Source organism: Poecilia latipinna, unplaced genomic scaffold, assembly GCF_001443285.1.
Source record: "Poecilia latipinna isolate Pla-1442-1.1 unplaced genomic scaffold, P_latipinna-1.0 Scaffold1847, whole genome shotgun sequence".
Lineage (NCBI taxonomy): Eukaryota > Metazoa > Chordata > Actinopteri > Cyprinodontiformes > Poeciliidae > Poecilia > Poecilia latipinna.
This window is the reverse complement of record NW_015114463.1, coordinates 74,696-89,300: the sequence shown is the minus strand read 5'-3', so window position 1 is coordinate 89,300 and position 14,605 is coordinate 74,696. Positions and strand designations below refer to the sequence as shown.

The following is a 14,605-nucleotide window of genomic DNA, read 5'->3' as shown; positions in this document are numbered from 1 at the left end:
ATTTGATAATCTGACTCTGTTTTTGATGTGTTTAGAGTTTTTAAAATTAGTTTATAGATATAATTTTTGTATTTCCTGAAAAGATGTTGACATTGATATGTTATATTCTGCTCTGTTACAATATATTGACGGCTGAGTGGACGTTTTTAAAATAGAAAAATAAAGTAAAACTAAAGTTTTATTGAGCATTTATCAAAAATATTTTAGTCTGATTTTTAAATTAGATTCGGTCTGAGATCCTTCAATAAAACTTTAAATTGTTCTTCATTTTTGCTTTTTATTAGAGGTATAAGAGTAATTTGTCTGTTTTCTTATTTTTAAAAAAATTACATTCTTTCGTTTGGTGAAACTGATTTTATATTTAGAAATCCCAGATGGTTTTCCAGTACTAGTATTCTGGTTCTGCTTCATTTTATCTGAATATTTTCTTTTTCATTAATCACAGTTTTAATCCAGCAGTCTTTCTCTGCTGAATGAAGTTTTTAACTTCCTGGTCAGGGTGCCTCTGTGTTACGTCTCCTAGGAAATATTCTATGAAGCTTTTGGATCCGTTATGGTCCACTTGCATGTTTCTATTATACATTTATCATCTTTTCATAAGGAAATAAAGATAAATAATAAACAGCTGTAAAATGTTGTGATGTATAATCTTTATATGAAGCATTTCCACACAGTTTAAGGGTTAACATCAAAACATTAAATAAAAATGGAAACAAACTGAATAAATATGAGAATATTCAAACAGGAGGACCTTAAATCAATTAAACATGTTTAAATCGTATGTATTCATGTCTATGGTTGAAATGATTCATCAAAGGCGACTGCTGATGACGCCATCGTCTGTTGATGAAATCATCGTCTGCTGATGATGTCACTGAGAACAGTCGGGAGTTTCCTCTTCTCCATCTCTGTGGCCATCTGGCACCAAACGCAGGGAAGGCAGAAGGTGGAGCACAAGCAGTCTCTGCACAGGCTGCCCTGAACACGACCAGAACCAGAACCAATCAGAGAGGGTTCAACCAGAACCAGAGCAATAATAATAACAAACATTATTATTATTATTATTATTATTATTATTATTATTATTATTATTATTATTATTAAATAATGTTTAAATAAGCAGCTAATTCAATAATTCAAATTAAATTCAACAAAGAAACAAACTAGAGATGAAAAATCTGTTTTCTTGACCAATTTATCAGATTTTTATGTTAATTTTCTGAGCCGTTAATGTTAATATTTAGAATCAGTAAAATATTTTATTAAATTAATCAGGAACAGAAACTGAGCAGCAGCTTTTTGTCCTTACTCTGATGCCGTAGCGCTGGCGCAGCGACACCCTGATGGACATGGCGATTGGATGGACGCAGCCCAGGGCGTCCAGCAGGGGGAGGCACAGGCACTGGCCGAACTCCCTGGTGGTCCGACAGGCGAAGCAGGGGCCGCACCAGAAGGCGAAGCAGCCTGAGGACCACAAGGAGGCGCTGACGGTCTGGACCTTCACTACTAAACATCTTATCACAGATTCTCTGTTGGATTTGACTAGGTCATTCTAACCCATGAATCTGCCTTCTCATAATAACTCTGACTAGATGTTTGGGTTGTGGTACTGCTGGAAGCTGAACTTTGACCTCTTTCTCAGGTCTGCAGCCTCCAACAGGTCCCACAGCATAACACTGCTACCACCATGTTTCACAGCGCGGTTTGGGTTAGTTTTATTCTCTCTCCTTCAAGACTTGTTAGTGTATGCTGCGTACGTACATTGCTTCTTGTCTTGGCAGCAGTCGCAGATCCCGGTGGACCAGTCGCCCTCCTCAGAGGAAACCAGCACGGTGCTCTGCGGCAGCGTGGAGACGGTCCAGCTCATCCTGCAGCAGGATCTCACCTCAGCAGCTAACAGGGAGGATCTGCTCTGAACGCTGAGGAAGCTCACCTGAGAGTGGCTGGACGGAGCGCTCTGATTGGACAGAGCAGGGCCGCAGGTGGTGAACCTGATGGGCGCGTTCTACTGGTTTCCTCCTGAGTTGGCCACTTCATTCGTCTCAGGTGAATCTGTCATCCTGACTCATCCAGAACCACTGATTCATTATAATGAATCAAGTGATCCTGAATGCAAACAGATATTCAATCCCTTCCTCTGGGTCCAGTCGGTCCAGTGAAACCAGTCCAGGGAGGAGCAGATCTGACGATCCCACATCATTTAGATGAAACATAGAAAAATCTGGTTTGGTTGCGTCATGAAACTAGTTCTGTTGGATCTGGAGCTTCAGTCGTGGTTTTAGCTTTTCTAGAAAAATGTCCATCGTCTAAACCCGTGTGTCCCCGCTGGGCAGTGAGTTCCTAAAAACAGATCCGTAACAGTTTATAAAGTTCAACTGTCAAAAATTAACAGCAACACATTTAGTTATTTAGCTAAAAAGGAAATATGTTTTACATATTTCAAAGGTTTCAAACAAAAGGTTTCAAACTAAATATTTAATTAGCAAGCTAAAGATTTAGTTTACAAACAATTTAGCGTGGTAGCTGACTAAATATTTAATTTGTAGCTAAATAATTAGCTTTCTAACCTAATATTTGCTCCAAACTACATGTTGCTAACTAAACATTGTGTTTGAAACTGTAACATTTATAAATGATTATATAACTTGATGGAAATGTGGCTTACTGAAACCCATTCCTTCTCTTCTGAGAGTAAACAATCCAGGTTATTGCTGTTCATTTTTGGCTCTTTGGTAACTTTGTAAACGGCGCTCCGTATCTTTTATCGTTTCTAAAGTTCGTGTCCCATTTTTGGCTCCCTGATGTCCTCCAGGATTCCTCCTGGGAGCCTGGATGTGAAGAACAATGGAGGCAGATAAAGACACCAAGAGAGAAGAAGAAGAAGGAAATGACATGTGAGTAAATGGACATAAAAGGAATATGAAACATGATGAATCCAGTAAAAGGAGATCCATCTGGTTTCTGGTTTTAGCCCAGGAGGAGAACCAGCTGACCCGGGCCAACAATCCAGTGCTGCTTTTGTTTTGGGTCAGTGACGCGATTCTGTCCTGGATATAAATGCAGCTCAGACTGTGTGTTTGGTTCCAGAATCCAGCGGAACATCAGGATGAAGCTGATCGGTTCTCTGACTCTGATCTGGACCCTCTGTAGAACAGGTAATCACATCAGAACATGTTCAGGTCAGAATTGATTCACCAGGGAGAGACGAACGCATTCTCTGCTCATCTGGATCATTTTGGATCAGTCAGAACAGAACTGAAGGGTCCCAGAAACCAGCAGGTTTCTGCTGACTGGAGGGAATATTAAGGTTCTGGAGCGGTCCAAGATTAGGCAGAAAAACCAGAAGAAAAGTTTATTTTACTGTAATGTTCATAGTGATATATTTCCATTTATTATTGCAAAGGACATAAATGATTTCTGGCATATAATTAAAAAAAAATACAAAATCAAATTAAAAACATAATTATCTTTAGTCAAAAGCATTATAACCATATGTAATGTTTTTATTTTATTTTATTTTAACTCTGAATCTGCAGGGCTGTGAATAATTTTAGGAATATTTAGAGTTTTTGGTTCTGAACTTCCTTTAAAAAGTTAAGGAATGCTTGATTGGTTGTTTTCCATCACTTTACTACAACGACTGGTGGAAACTTGTCAGGCCCCAGGTAGCACAGAATGATTGAAACAATATTGAATCAATGTCAGCCAGAAACATTGAAACAACGTTGAAAGTGGTCAGTCACCTGTATGTTGAATCAACGTTAGGGTTTCAACCATCAATGTTGGTTCAACCATCATCTGCATATTTGTGTTGATTCTACATTGAATCAGTTAGGAATCGTTGATTCAACCATCAACTGAACGTGGATCTACATGCAGATTTGGGTTGATTTTATATTGAATGAAAGTTAAGGATTTATGTACATTTTTAGGTCTGATAGGTCTACAGCATAACATGCCACTAAAAGTTTCTTCACTGGTGTTAAACACACTATATTATTGGCAGATGATGGGTAAGCTGTGTACAGAAGGTTAAAAATGACAACATGGGTTTGATTTAACATTTTATTTAAGAAAAAAGGGACAGATCTTTAAACATATTTGACTCCTTTTTGACTGTCAAAACAACAGTCTGTTGTCCACAGAAGAACAGAGTTCATGAGGTTAAGCTTTGTACTGTAAGAACCAGGGAAACAGTACAAGTTGTGGTAACCCCAGTTTGACTCTGGTTTGACATCCACTCATGTAAATAGCAGGGGTGGACCGCTCCACTCCTTGTAGTAAGCTGTAGATGTTTTCGTGTCAATATATCACAGACAAACAGTCAGTAAGAATTTTTATTAACAAGTAAAAAAATGTACAGAAAGGAATCATCACCCACTATCTTCTACAGAGCTTAATTTAAATGTGAGAACCCCCACTCAGTAATAAAATACTCTCACCCAGAGCTCTGATGAGGAGGAGAGGAGGGGAAGAAGGGTGTGGAAAAACAGCTGACATTGATTCAACATTGATCAGACATTGATCAGACCTCAGCATTTCATTCACTAGATTTCAACCACAAAACAACATTGATTCAATGACACAGTTTCAACGGTTTGATTAGATGGTTGTTTGATGGTTGATCCACCATCATTTGTCGACTTCAACCAAAAATCAACAATTCTAACTATAATTCAACGTTGATTTAATGTCGTGTTCTATCTGGGGCTGGTTCTGTTGGTCCGCTGGTACTCCACCAGAAATGTACCTGCTTTCAGCACTTGGTCCGGGCTCCTTTTGCATGAATTACTGCATCAAAGCAGAATGTGTCCACCATGATACGGTCAGTATGTGATGTTTCGCTATTGGGTTTTCAGAAGGAATAATCAGAAAAAACACTGAAACAGATGATGAATCGGTTTATGGTTTACGTCTTGACCTCAACTCAGAGAATTGGAACTCTGTGTTAAATGTGTTGGTGCAGTGCATTAACATTAGCTTCCTCTTAGTACTGTGTTGGTATAGTCCTTTAAGGTTAGTGGAACCAATGTTTACTTTACAGTTAATGCTTTTGCATTAGTGCAGCTAACTTTTTGACTAGGGGTGTGCATCACTGGTTGACAGCGTGTCTCTGGATCTTCCTCTCCTGATTGCAGCTGAAGCTCTGAGCTGTTATAACTGCACAGACCCGATTTGTTCCAGCCCAGAAAAACAGACATGCTATTCATCTGAGCTAATGTGCATGACAGCATCTATCCGAGGTAACGTCCTCTTGGTCTTCCTCCATAATGAAATGAGCTTCTGCTTGGTTTCCATCGACTCTAACAGCTCTTTGATTCTACAGTTGATTCAGCTTCAGGAGAACAGGAGCTCATCTATAAAGGCTGTGAATCCTCTATGTGTCTGAGCTCAGGCAATACAACCTTTTCACTCAGCACAGGTGAGGTGACCATTGTAGGATCTGCTCTGTGCTGCAACACCAGCGACTGCAACAACCCAACTCTGCCTGGTGAGATCCATAATGACACGTTAAAGTCGGTTCTGGTCCAGGTTTCTTTTCCCCTGAGACGTTCTCTCCGTCTCGTTTCAGGCCCTGCTCCTCCGGTGCCAAACACCCTGCAGTGTTTCTCCTGTGACCCCGCTGACTGCAGAGAGGTCAGCTGCTCAGGAGAGGAGAGTCAGTGCTTCACATCAACCTGTGAGTTTCTGCTGGTCGCAGCTGAACGATTCACAGAGAGGAACAACCTGATGTCAAACTAAGTACACCCCCTGGTCCAGCAGAAGGTTTCTGTCTAACCTCAGCAGCCTCATGTGGTGGATATCTGCTTAGCTACCTGTAGGTCCCTTGGTTCTGTCAGGCACAGGTCTGAACTTTAACTGGACCAGGAATAATTTCAGCTGTTCTGCTGTAGATCAGCTGCTGGGTTTGTTTATGACCCAGTTTTATCTGTTGGACACCTGGACTCATGTTGGACTCCTGGTCCAATCAATGACGCCAAGCCGTCCAGGTTCTATGGCCACAGAACAAACCCAACCATCACACCTCCTCCACCATACTTGATAGTTGGCATCAGAGCACAAATCCACTAGCAGATTAGCTAATTTTTAGCTTAGCTGCCTTAGCTTCTCAACTAATTTCTCCAGTTAAAGTGTTGGGTGTTTTGTAAACTTTGAGATGAATAAAGTTCAAAACTCTAACCCATTCAGACATGGTGGTATGAACATGGTTGAATTTAGCGCTTTAACATTAGCTTATGCTAAATACCATGTTAGCATTAGTGTTAGGTAAACTAATGTACATGATTAATCCTTTGGGGTTAGCGCAGGCAGCTGTTTAGTTAGCAGTGCCACTATGGGGTGTTTGGTTCTGTCCATCATGGTCCAACATCTCCATTCTGGACTCATCTGTCCAGAATAAATTGTCCCAGAGGTTTTGTCCTTCATCCAGACGCAGATAGATCACATGATCAGCAGATCCTGGACCAAACTGAGAGCAGCTGGGTTTCCCTCCCAGTGGGTCCTGGACATCAGTTGTTCTGATCGATTAGTCCCAGCAGTTCCTGAATATCGGTTGATCTGATTGATCAGTTCTGGTTTTTCTCTCCACAGTGAATATAGACAACCACACGTATCCATTTTTGGGCTGCATGACTCAGAACCTGTGTGACGCCGACCTCGGTCGCCTGTTCCAGGAAGACGGTGTTCCTCTCCACATCAGCAGACTGAGCTGCTGTGGGACCAGTTTGTGCAACAATCCACCATTACTACCAGCACCACCAATGCCACCAGTGAGACCCACACAGACCAGTGGTGGTTCTGGTGTGAAACTGGAGCTGCTCCAGCTGCTGCTTGGTCTGCTGGTTTGCGCTCTAATCAATCACAAATCAATGCAAGGCTGGTAGGAGTTAAATATTAAACTAATGTAACATTTTTCTGCAATCATTAATATGTTTTAAATAAGTTTAATTGTATAAAACTGTATAAAAAAGTTTCACTTTCTCGTTTCTCTGGTTTTCTCTCAGCCTTTAATATGTGATAAAACAGATTAAATGTGATTTTTAAGAATGTCGTGTTTTGAAAATTTCAGATTCCTCTGAATTTAAAAACGACAATTTCTTTTTACTTGAACATGATTTGTAATTAATCAGTCGATAACCGGTCTAGATTTCATTGTTATATGAATCAGANTCTGNCAGTCCTTCACGCGGCGTTCCTCAGGGTTTTGTTTTAGGGTTTCTCCTGTTCTCAGTATGTTAATCGATACGCAGTAGATAAAATGTTTTATCTTAGCTTTTTAACGCGTCCAGGAGAAGCTCAATAGATTTTGTTTTCAGCTGAATTTTTGTCTCCTGGGAGCCTTTATGTTGTAAACAACAGAGAAATAATGGAGCCTGTAACGTTATATCTGGAAACGGAGAGTAAAGCAGACAGCTGGAGGCGCCTGGGAGGAGAAGACGTGAAGAATGAAACGACATGCGAGTAAATATGAGAGGAACATGATTTCATAGACAATCAGACGGTATCTGCTGCCGTCACGCTGAACTGGAAACGTTTCTGGGTCGGCTTTTCTTTCCTCTGGTTCTGATTCACCGCCTGAGTCACCCGACACCCTGGGACCAGCCGGGTACCAGATACTCACTTTAACTTCAGGAAAAACTCACTGTACTAAAACGTACCGTTTACTTTTCAGCATTATGAATTGATCTGTTATTTTCTACCTGCTGAGACATTTGGAGAGCAAGTGAAAATTCACTAAGTACTTTAGATTATCTGCCATAGTAGTTTCAAAAGTTTTATATAAATTTTAGAATAATTTTAGTGTTAACGACACCAGAATTTGGACTGTCTTGTCTAATTATATAATTTTTACTTTAATCTTTTTAACAAATACTAACTCCTTGGATTCACTTTTTGAAGTGTAACTAAAACTTAAATCAGTTTTCTTTTTTTTTTGCGGATAAATTATATAATTAGTTTTTTTTTTTTTTTTTATGAATTTTGTCATTTTCCTGTAAATTTATTCAGTTCTGCATTATTTTGTCTAAAACCGTCTCAGTGCTGGATTCATTTTTCAGGCTTCAACTTTAAGCACAAATAAGAAAAAAAGTGAATTTCAACAGATTTTATTGAGTTGTTAAATATGCTTATTTTAAGGTAGGAAGAAAACAAAGGTATCCAGACAGTCTGACTCCCAGCTCAGCTTTAGAGGAGCAGATTAGGGAGGGATTATATGGATTATATTCCAGGTTATTGTTGTTGATTCACATTCAACGTCTCAAATGAGGGCAGGTGACTGTGGAGAGAAACCGTCAGGTTTTATTTCTACAGGAAACCAGACGGATTCACAAAACGACAGAGAAAAAAAACAAAAATGAAACGAAACATCAAAGAAACGGATGTTAAAATACAGAAACACTTTAATCTGACTTCACACTGGGATTAAAATTAACTATGAGCCTCAGCCTTCAGCCAGACTCTGTGTTCATGATCTGCAGTAAAACGTTTTCAGTGGATTTCATGGACAAATAGTTTCTCAGGTTTCCAGGCAGAAATTAATTAGTAAAGTTTATTTCTATAAACACAGAAACAAAATCACAAACTTCTCACAAACAGAAAAACAACAACAACATGCTTTGTAAGAACGGCAGCCGACTGGTTAGACCTGCTTCTTAGAGGAGCCAGGAGAACCAGAACCAGAACCTCTGGGTTCCCCCACAAACCAGAACCGGTTCTGATCCAGCAGAGATCTGGACCAGCTGGTCGTTCCATCGGGTTTTCTGTTTCCCCACAGAGTTCATCGGTTTCCAGCAGGACGTTTCTTCTCTAATGATGTCATTCCAGTCGGTGACCTCTGACCTTCCAGGTGTTTTGATTCATAAGCTTTTCACTGTTTAGCATCGCCGTCAGACACGCAACTCAGATGGTTAAAAATGATTCATTAATCCTCGTTTTAAACATTTAAAACCTGAATCAGCTTCATGTCAGACATTAGCAACAATAACAATAATAATAATAATAATAATGATGACGATGATGATAATAGCTTCCAGGAGTTTCTTCATCCTCTAACTTGACCTTCTGACCTGAACATCAACCTGCCAGCTGAGCTCTGATTGGACGGCTCCCATTATGTTCCCTGTCTCCGTGGCGACGCTGGAAGTGGGCGGGGCCTCATGGGCATAACTCATAGTCTCCTCCCCCGTTGTCGGCTCCGTCTATCTGGTAGACGTTCTCCACAACGGAGGCCCGCTGGTGCAGCTGCAGGGTGGAGGAGGTGGAGCTGATCTGGACCTGGTGTCGCTGCTGCTGCTGGGGAGGCCTGGACCAGAACCAGAACCAGAACCAGCTGATGAAGCAGAACCCACTGAGCTTCATAACCACTAAAGCTACAGGAATCAGTTCACATCGCTCTGAACTTAATTCCTGACATAAATTAACCATCAAAGCACATTTAAACTGACTCAACTTTTTACATTTCAGGTTAAACGACAATAAAAGTTTCACTTTGAATCTTTTCAGCACCTTCACACCCAAATGTAGAAATAAAATCAACATCTTTAAACCTCTTCTATGTTTTTCTGGCTGTTTTGTACAAAATATTTTATATTTTCTAAAAATAAATACAGTGGAATATTCTGCATATTAAAGGTAAAAAATTAATGACACTGCTTTTTGTGGATTATTATTTTTAAAGCAATGAGAGTTAAATGAAAACTTTGAGGTGGTCAGATTTACTTACTTTATTTTTATTGGTCATATTTTTATGTTTTTTTTTTCTCTGAGCTAAAATCATCAGAATTAAATGAAGTAAATAATTTTAACTAGTTTATTCTTCTGCTCTAATCTAATACCTGAAATAATTGAGTTAAACTCCTGCTGTGGTGAATCGGGTGTTTTAGAGAGAAATGCTCCTTTAAACGTGCAGATGTGGGTCAGTGTGTGGCTGAGTGGAACATTAAAGGTCGTCTCTTCTTCTTCTGCAGCTTGTTGTCGCCCTGCGGTTAGCTCTTCGTCTCCCCGGTGGTCTCGTGATGTTTGGCTCTCATCGTAACGTTTGAACCGTGACATTTGAAACTGTTTGCATCAGCTGAACGCCGACAGGATGACATGAGTCAGAGAAAAACGCTCAGGTTTCGCTTTCTTGTGAAAAAGGAAATCTGACTCAGAGTTGACACTTGTTAAAGGGTCTCAATATTAAAGCTGCAGAGATGAGTTGTTTCCAGCTGCATTAACTAGTAAAATATGAAATACTCTGCGTATTAAAGGCTGAGCGGTGGAAATCAGAACAAACTGGTTTATCTGATGAATCCAGGCAGTAATTAATGGGTTAAACCGCTGGCAGAACCGCCTGACCAGAAACCGTCGGACAGTTCTATTGTTTTAGCTCAGACTGTTTTAGTTCGGACTGTGAACTTGAAGGCCGCGTTGCATCATGGGAGTTAAACGGCTTGAAACCTGCGGTGAGGTTTGAGGCGTTCTCCCTGAGTTTCACTCTGAACACCGAGGCGAGTGGTGATGATGACGATGCTCTGATGAAGACGCATCAATGTTTCCAGGAGAAGCCGATGATGCCGAGTCATGAATGAATCAGCGGTTCAGTTTAACGGTGACCTTTAACCTCTTAGTGACAGAAACAGTTTGCAAAGATGAACAGAAGAATCAAAGACTCACAGTTTGAGCTGCTTCCATCTTTTGGCTGCAAACAGAAACATAAGAAACATTTTTAAAAACACCAAAATGTTTGATTCAGTAATAAAAAAGAAAGTACACCCTCTGACAGTTCACGCTAATCTGGTTGGTTTCAGATTATAAAATTAATTAAATGTAAGAATCAAAACACGTCAGATTCAAAAACAGGGAAAACTAAAACAACTGACCCCAAACCCTGAACCAAGTTTTAATAACCAAATTCAACTAACGAAATAATGAAAACTTAAACATTTTGTTAACTGAAATAAATAAAATGGAAAAAACTAAAATTAACTGGAACTGTTATAAAACTAACTAAAACATTCTGAAATTATTGATGTACAGTAATATCCTTTGTGTTTATGAATCTATTTATTAGCTTTTCAGAGGCTAAGTTTTAGTGATATTTGAGTTTAAATCAGCTGTCGATAAATTACAGCTTCTGTATTCCTCTAGGCGGCTTCGCTACGCTATGCTACGCTACACTACGTTACACTATGTTATGCTTCACTACGCTATGCTACGCTACACTACGTTATGCTTCGCTACACTATGCTACGCTACACTACCTTATGCTTCGCTATGCTATGCTACGCTACACTACATTATGCTTTGCTACGCTATGCTACGCTACACTACGTTATGCTAGTCCACAAAGTGCCTGCAGCAGAAGTTGCTAGAAAACTCCGGAGTCAGCTGGTTGGTCAAGAAAAACTGAATTAATTTTTAGAAAATAGATTCTTCTGCTGAGTTTTCATGACCAGGTCCATGTTTACATGACCACAATACTTTCACCTTTTTAAATTCTGCACCTAAAAATCAACCAAAGTGTGAAAAAACAAACTACTACTATAACTAAACAATATTTAACTAATAAAAACTAGTAAACACTTTAAAAACGAACTAAAACTAAAGCCTCACTTCTGACTCCAGGAACTCGTCTAGTTGTGAAAATTTGACCCGTTTCTATAAACGGTTTGTTTCTCGTGTTGATTACATAAGAGGTTCTGGGTGTTGATGTGGTTGACTGAGTTCTGCTTCAGCTGAAGACTGTGAGGTTTGAAATAAACTAATGAGCAGATAGCTCTGATCGTTTCCTCTACATGTTCACACTTTTCTTTTTACTTCTGCTGAGTCAGCCACAGTGAACTCACCCATGATGAAGAGTCCGGCTGCAGTGAGCAGAACCACCAGCAGGAACAGAACCAGCACCAGAATCACAGCCACCATGCTGCCCTCCTGCCCCTGCAGACAGAACCATGAAGCGTCACCAGATCAGAACCAAACTCGGACCTCCTGCTGCTTCTAGAACCATCTGCTCTACGACAGCTGGACCGGCAGAACGCATCGGAACCAGAACTCTGATTCAGGGGGAGCAGCATGCATGTAGAAGCAGCAAGACTGGAGATCTGAAGGAACCGCTTCCATCAGCATCTGGGGGCGGGGCTGAGGACAGCAGCAACCAATCAGAACGCTAAGAGCTCCACGCTAACCCTCAGTTAGCATAGCAGATAGAAATGGAGCTAAACAAAGAGTTTCTGCAAGTTTCTATAAATTATTAAGATGAATTTATGACCAAAAAGAAATATGAAAAACACTACCACTGCTTCCATTATAGCAGTGGTAGGCACTGTTAGTGAAAAAGGTAGCTGCGCTAACCCAAACCCACTATTTACAAACATTAGTTCAGCTATTGCTAAAGCGTGATACATATATGATATTTAGAGGAAGTTAAGCAAAGTCCTTAGCTCTGCTATTAATGCATTAGTGAAGTGTTCCCACCGCCGCATTACAGCTTCAGAAAGTCACACTCTGCTTTGTCAGCTGGTGTTTTCCAGTGTTTCCATGTAAACTTTGACCTTTGGTCACCCAACAACAAGTGCACATAGACAGTTACACAACCGTTAGCTAACTGTCCACTAGCCAATATCATGTCGTCATGATGTAGATGATGCAAGACGTTTTCAGGAGGTTGAGGTGGAAGCAGGAAAAAGTCGGGATAAATTATCTGAATTATGGGGTTTGTAGTTCCATCATAGTTTCAGTTTTCAGCCACAACAAACAAACCTGGAGGCTAGCTAACACTAGCATCAGTTTGGTAGCGCAATCAGTCCAGAGGAGAATCATCATCTCCAAACTCTGAGCTTCAACACAACTGAGAGTTCGGGAGCTTTTGGTCCTGCCTGATGATGATCCTGTGTTTATAGATCTAATGGGTTTGCTGAGGTCCAACAGGAACTGGACCAACATGGCGGTCAGTCTGATCTAGATAGTCGATGTGGTTCTGAACCGCCTCTGGTTGAAAAACCAGCAGCTCTGGTTTAAAACTGGAACACGTGATAAAATCTGCCTCTGTGGCGACCCAGACCGATTATTTCACTCTAAACTCATGTTGGTAAAGGAGCAGATCATTATGACCACTGGTCTAGAGGCAGAAACGAGTTTAACTGGAACCTATCAGACAATGGGTGACTCTGACTGTTTTTTCTGGTTGTTGTCTCTCAGGATGACCTCATGGTCCTAACCTCGTCTGTGGAGCTGCTGCTGTTAGAAGAGGAAGTCAGGAGGCTCTCTGTGGTCAGCTGATCTGCTGGATGAGGAAGTGAAAGGAGATGATTTTAGAACAACAGAATCAGCAGCTTGACAACAGAGGAGAGAGTCACACATTACAGAACAACAGGATCTGATGTTTCCTTCTCAGAACCAACTTCCTGTTTTGAGATCAAGATCTAATTTTTCACACTTTGATCAGACTGAGTCATCCTGGACCCTGCTGCCTCCCTGCACAGATACCTGTGGTCTGAGTAGCAGCTGGTCTCTCTGAGGACGTCTGAGGTTCTGATGGAGCCCAGGTGGTCGGAGCTGGACACAAACACAGCATCAGCATCAGCATCGGTTAATTAATAGATCAATATGAGACACAATGTTCAAACATCTCAGAAAACTCTCCAAAATAATGTTAATAATGTAAAAAAGATCAAACCTAAGTGATTCTCTGCTAGTCTCTCTGCTCTGTTTCGATTCATCGATGAGTTTTAGGTATCTGGAGTTTAACCAACAAATATCTGAAGAACTAAAACTATTGATGGTGTCCACAGTCGGTCCTCCAGAGCCGCTATCCTGCTGCACCTTTCAGTTCTTTCTTTGGGTCAACAAACCTGAATCCAACCATGGTTCATCAGCAGAACCTCTGGACATGTTGAGGACGTATTGGACCGTCTGAATGAACCATGATGGAACAGAGACTCAACTAAAGCTGACAGGACAACAACTCAAGAGCTGGACACTTATAACTTAGACCAGTTTCTGAAGTTTACAGGGAAACCTGGATGGAAAAATGAAGAATGGATGTTTTGTTCTGGACGGTAATGATGTGGTTCTGTTCAGGGAATCATGTTTCCTCACCAACACTGAACAGGAGGATAAAACTATAAACTCTATAAACTCATCTTCAGGTTCCAAAGGTAAGACCTGATATCAGTCTGTAATAAATTTTAACCACTCAGGAAAACTAAACTTCAGCTGCTGTCACTGTTTGGGAAGAGGAAATTATTTATATTTTCCTTTTTCACTGATAACATCTCAAAGTTAAACTAAACTTTAGTCTCAAAAATGTATGAATTTTAAGATAATATAAATTTCATTAACAGTCAACATCAACCCACAGTTGCTCTTTGTGAAGAGCTGCTGCATTAAGAACATGAAAATCTTTCTCACCTCTTTCAACTGTCAAGTCAACATGATGCTTTTCATCATTGAACCATCCAGGTATCTCTGCCCTGCATCCGTATCGTCCAGCATCTTCCTCTGTGAGGATGAGGATGGTCAGAGAAACGTCTCCTTCATCCAGTCGTCCCAGTAGCTGATACCTGCTGGAAGCTCTGGTCTCAACTTTATGTCCGTCTGTAGAGAGGAGCTGATTGTTGCACTTGCT

At 40.5% G+C, this 14,605-nt stretch overlaps 3 protein-coding genes across 6 annotated transcripts in view; 1 reads left to right on the top strand and 2 right to left on the bottom strand.

Annotated features, from left to right (window-relative positions):
* Positions 1–381: 381 nt before the first annotated feature.
* LOC106934705 (cornifelin-like) lies at positions 382–1,879 on the bottom strand. The gene is made up of 3 exons (XM_015014776.1): positions 1,762–1,879; positions 1,310–1,464; positions 382–978 (listed from the first exon to the last, which is right to left on the bottom strand). The coding sequence occupies exons 1-3, from the start codon at positions 1,865–1,867 to the stop codon at positions 853–855; spliced, it is 387 nt and encodes a 128-aa protein (XP_014870262.1). The 5' UTR covers positions 1,868–1,879; the 3' UTR covers positions 382–852.
* Positions 1,880–1,946: 67 nt separating this feature from the next.
* On the top strand, positions 1,947–6,924 carry LOC106934704 (phospholipase A2 inhibitor subunit gamma B). Of its 2 annotated transcripts, XM_015014774.1 has the most exons (7): positions 1,947–2,046; positions 2,813–2,894; positions 2,972–3,155; positions 5,139–5,243; positions 5,327–5,491; positions 5,573–5,680; positions 6,592–6,924. In XM_015014774.1, the coding sequence occupies exons 3-7, from the start codon at positions 3,107–3,109 to the stop codon at positions 6,882–6,884; spliced, it is 720 nt and encodes a 239-aa protein (XP_014870260.1). In that variant the 5' UTR covers positions 1,947–2,046; positions 2,813–2,894; positions 2,972–3,106; the 3' UTR covers positions 6,885–6,924. The 2 variants fall into 2 exon arrangements, with proteins under 2 accessions (XP_014870260.1, XP_014870261.1); XM_015014775.1 differs by lacking the exon at positions 1,947–2,046 and having other exon boundaries at positions 2,717–2,894.
* Positions 6,925–8,089: 1,165 nt separating this feature from the next.
* The window catches only part of LOC106934709 (T-cell immunoglobulin and mucin domain-containing protein 4-like), an 11,795-nt gene continuing 5,279 nt past the window's right edge, over positions 8,090–14,605 (bottom strand). Inside the window, exons 3-8 of one of the 3 annotated variants that reach the window (XM_015014783.1) lie at positions 14,389–14,605; positions 13,465–13,533; positions 13,197–13,258; positions 11,826–11,916; positions 10,654–10,678; positions 8,090–9,301 (exon numbers count right to left, since the gene is read on the bottom strand). The exon at positions 14,389–14,605 is cut by the window's right edge and continues 1 nt beyond it. In XM_015014783.1, the coding sequence (XP_014870269.1) occupies positions 9,154–9,301; positions 10,654–10,678; positions 11,826–11,916; positions 13,197–13,258; positions 13,465–13,533; positions 14,389–14,605 (612 nt within the window). In that variant the 3' untranslated portion in view covers positions 8,090–9,153. Of the gene's footprint in view, positions 9,302–10,653; positions 10,679–11,825; positions 11,917–13,196; positions 13,262–13,464; positions 13,534–14,388 lie in introns of all 3 variants that reach the window. The other 2 variants (XM_015014780.1, XM_015014782.1) reach the window with 2 other exon arrangements.

Excerpts from the sequence above, each read along its gene's own strand:
- LOC106934705 (XM_015014776.1), bottom strand. The coding sequence starts at position 1,867 with ATGAGCTGGACCGTCTCCACGCTGCCGCAGAGCACCGTGCTGGTTTCC. Across the intron at positions 1,465-1,761 it reads CTGCCAAGACAAGAAGCAAT|GCTGCTTCGCCTTCTGGTGC; the intron begins GTACGTACGCAG and ends TGTGGTCCTCAG. Across the intron at positions 979-1,309 it reads GCCAGCGCTACGGCATCAGA|GGCAGCCTGTGCAGAGACTG; the intron begins GTAAGGACAAAA and ends GGTCGTGTTCAG.
- LOC106934704 (XM_015014774.1), top strand. The coding sequence starts at position 3,107 with ATGAAGCTGATCGGTTCTCTGACTCTGATCTGGACCCTCTGTAGAACA. Across the intron at positions 5,244-5,326 it reads CATGACAGCATCTATCCGAG|TTGATTCAGCTTCAGGAGAA; the intron begins GTAACGTCCTCT and ends TTGATTCTACAG. Across the intron at positions 5,681-6,591 it reads TCAGTGCTTCACATCAACCT|TGAATATAGACAACCACACG; the intron begins GTGAGTTTCTGC and ends TTCTCTCCACAG.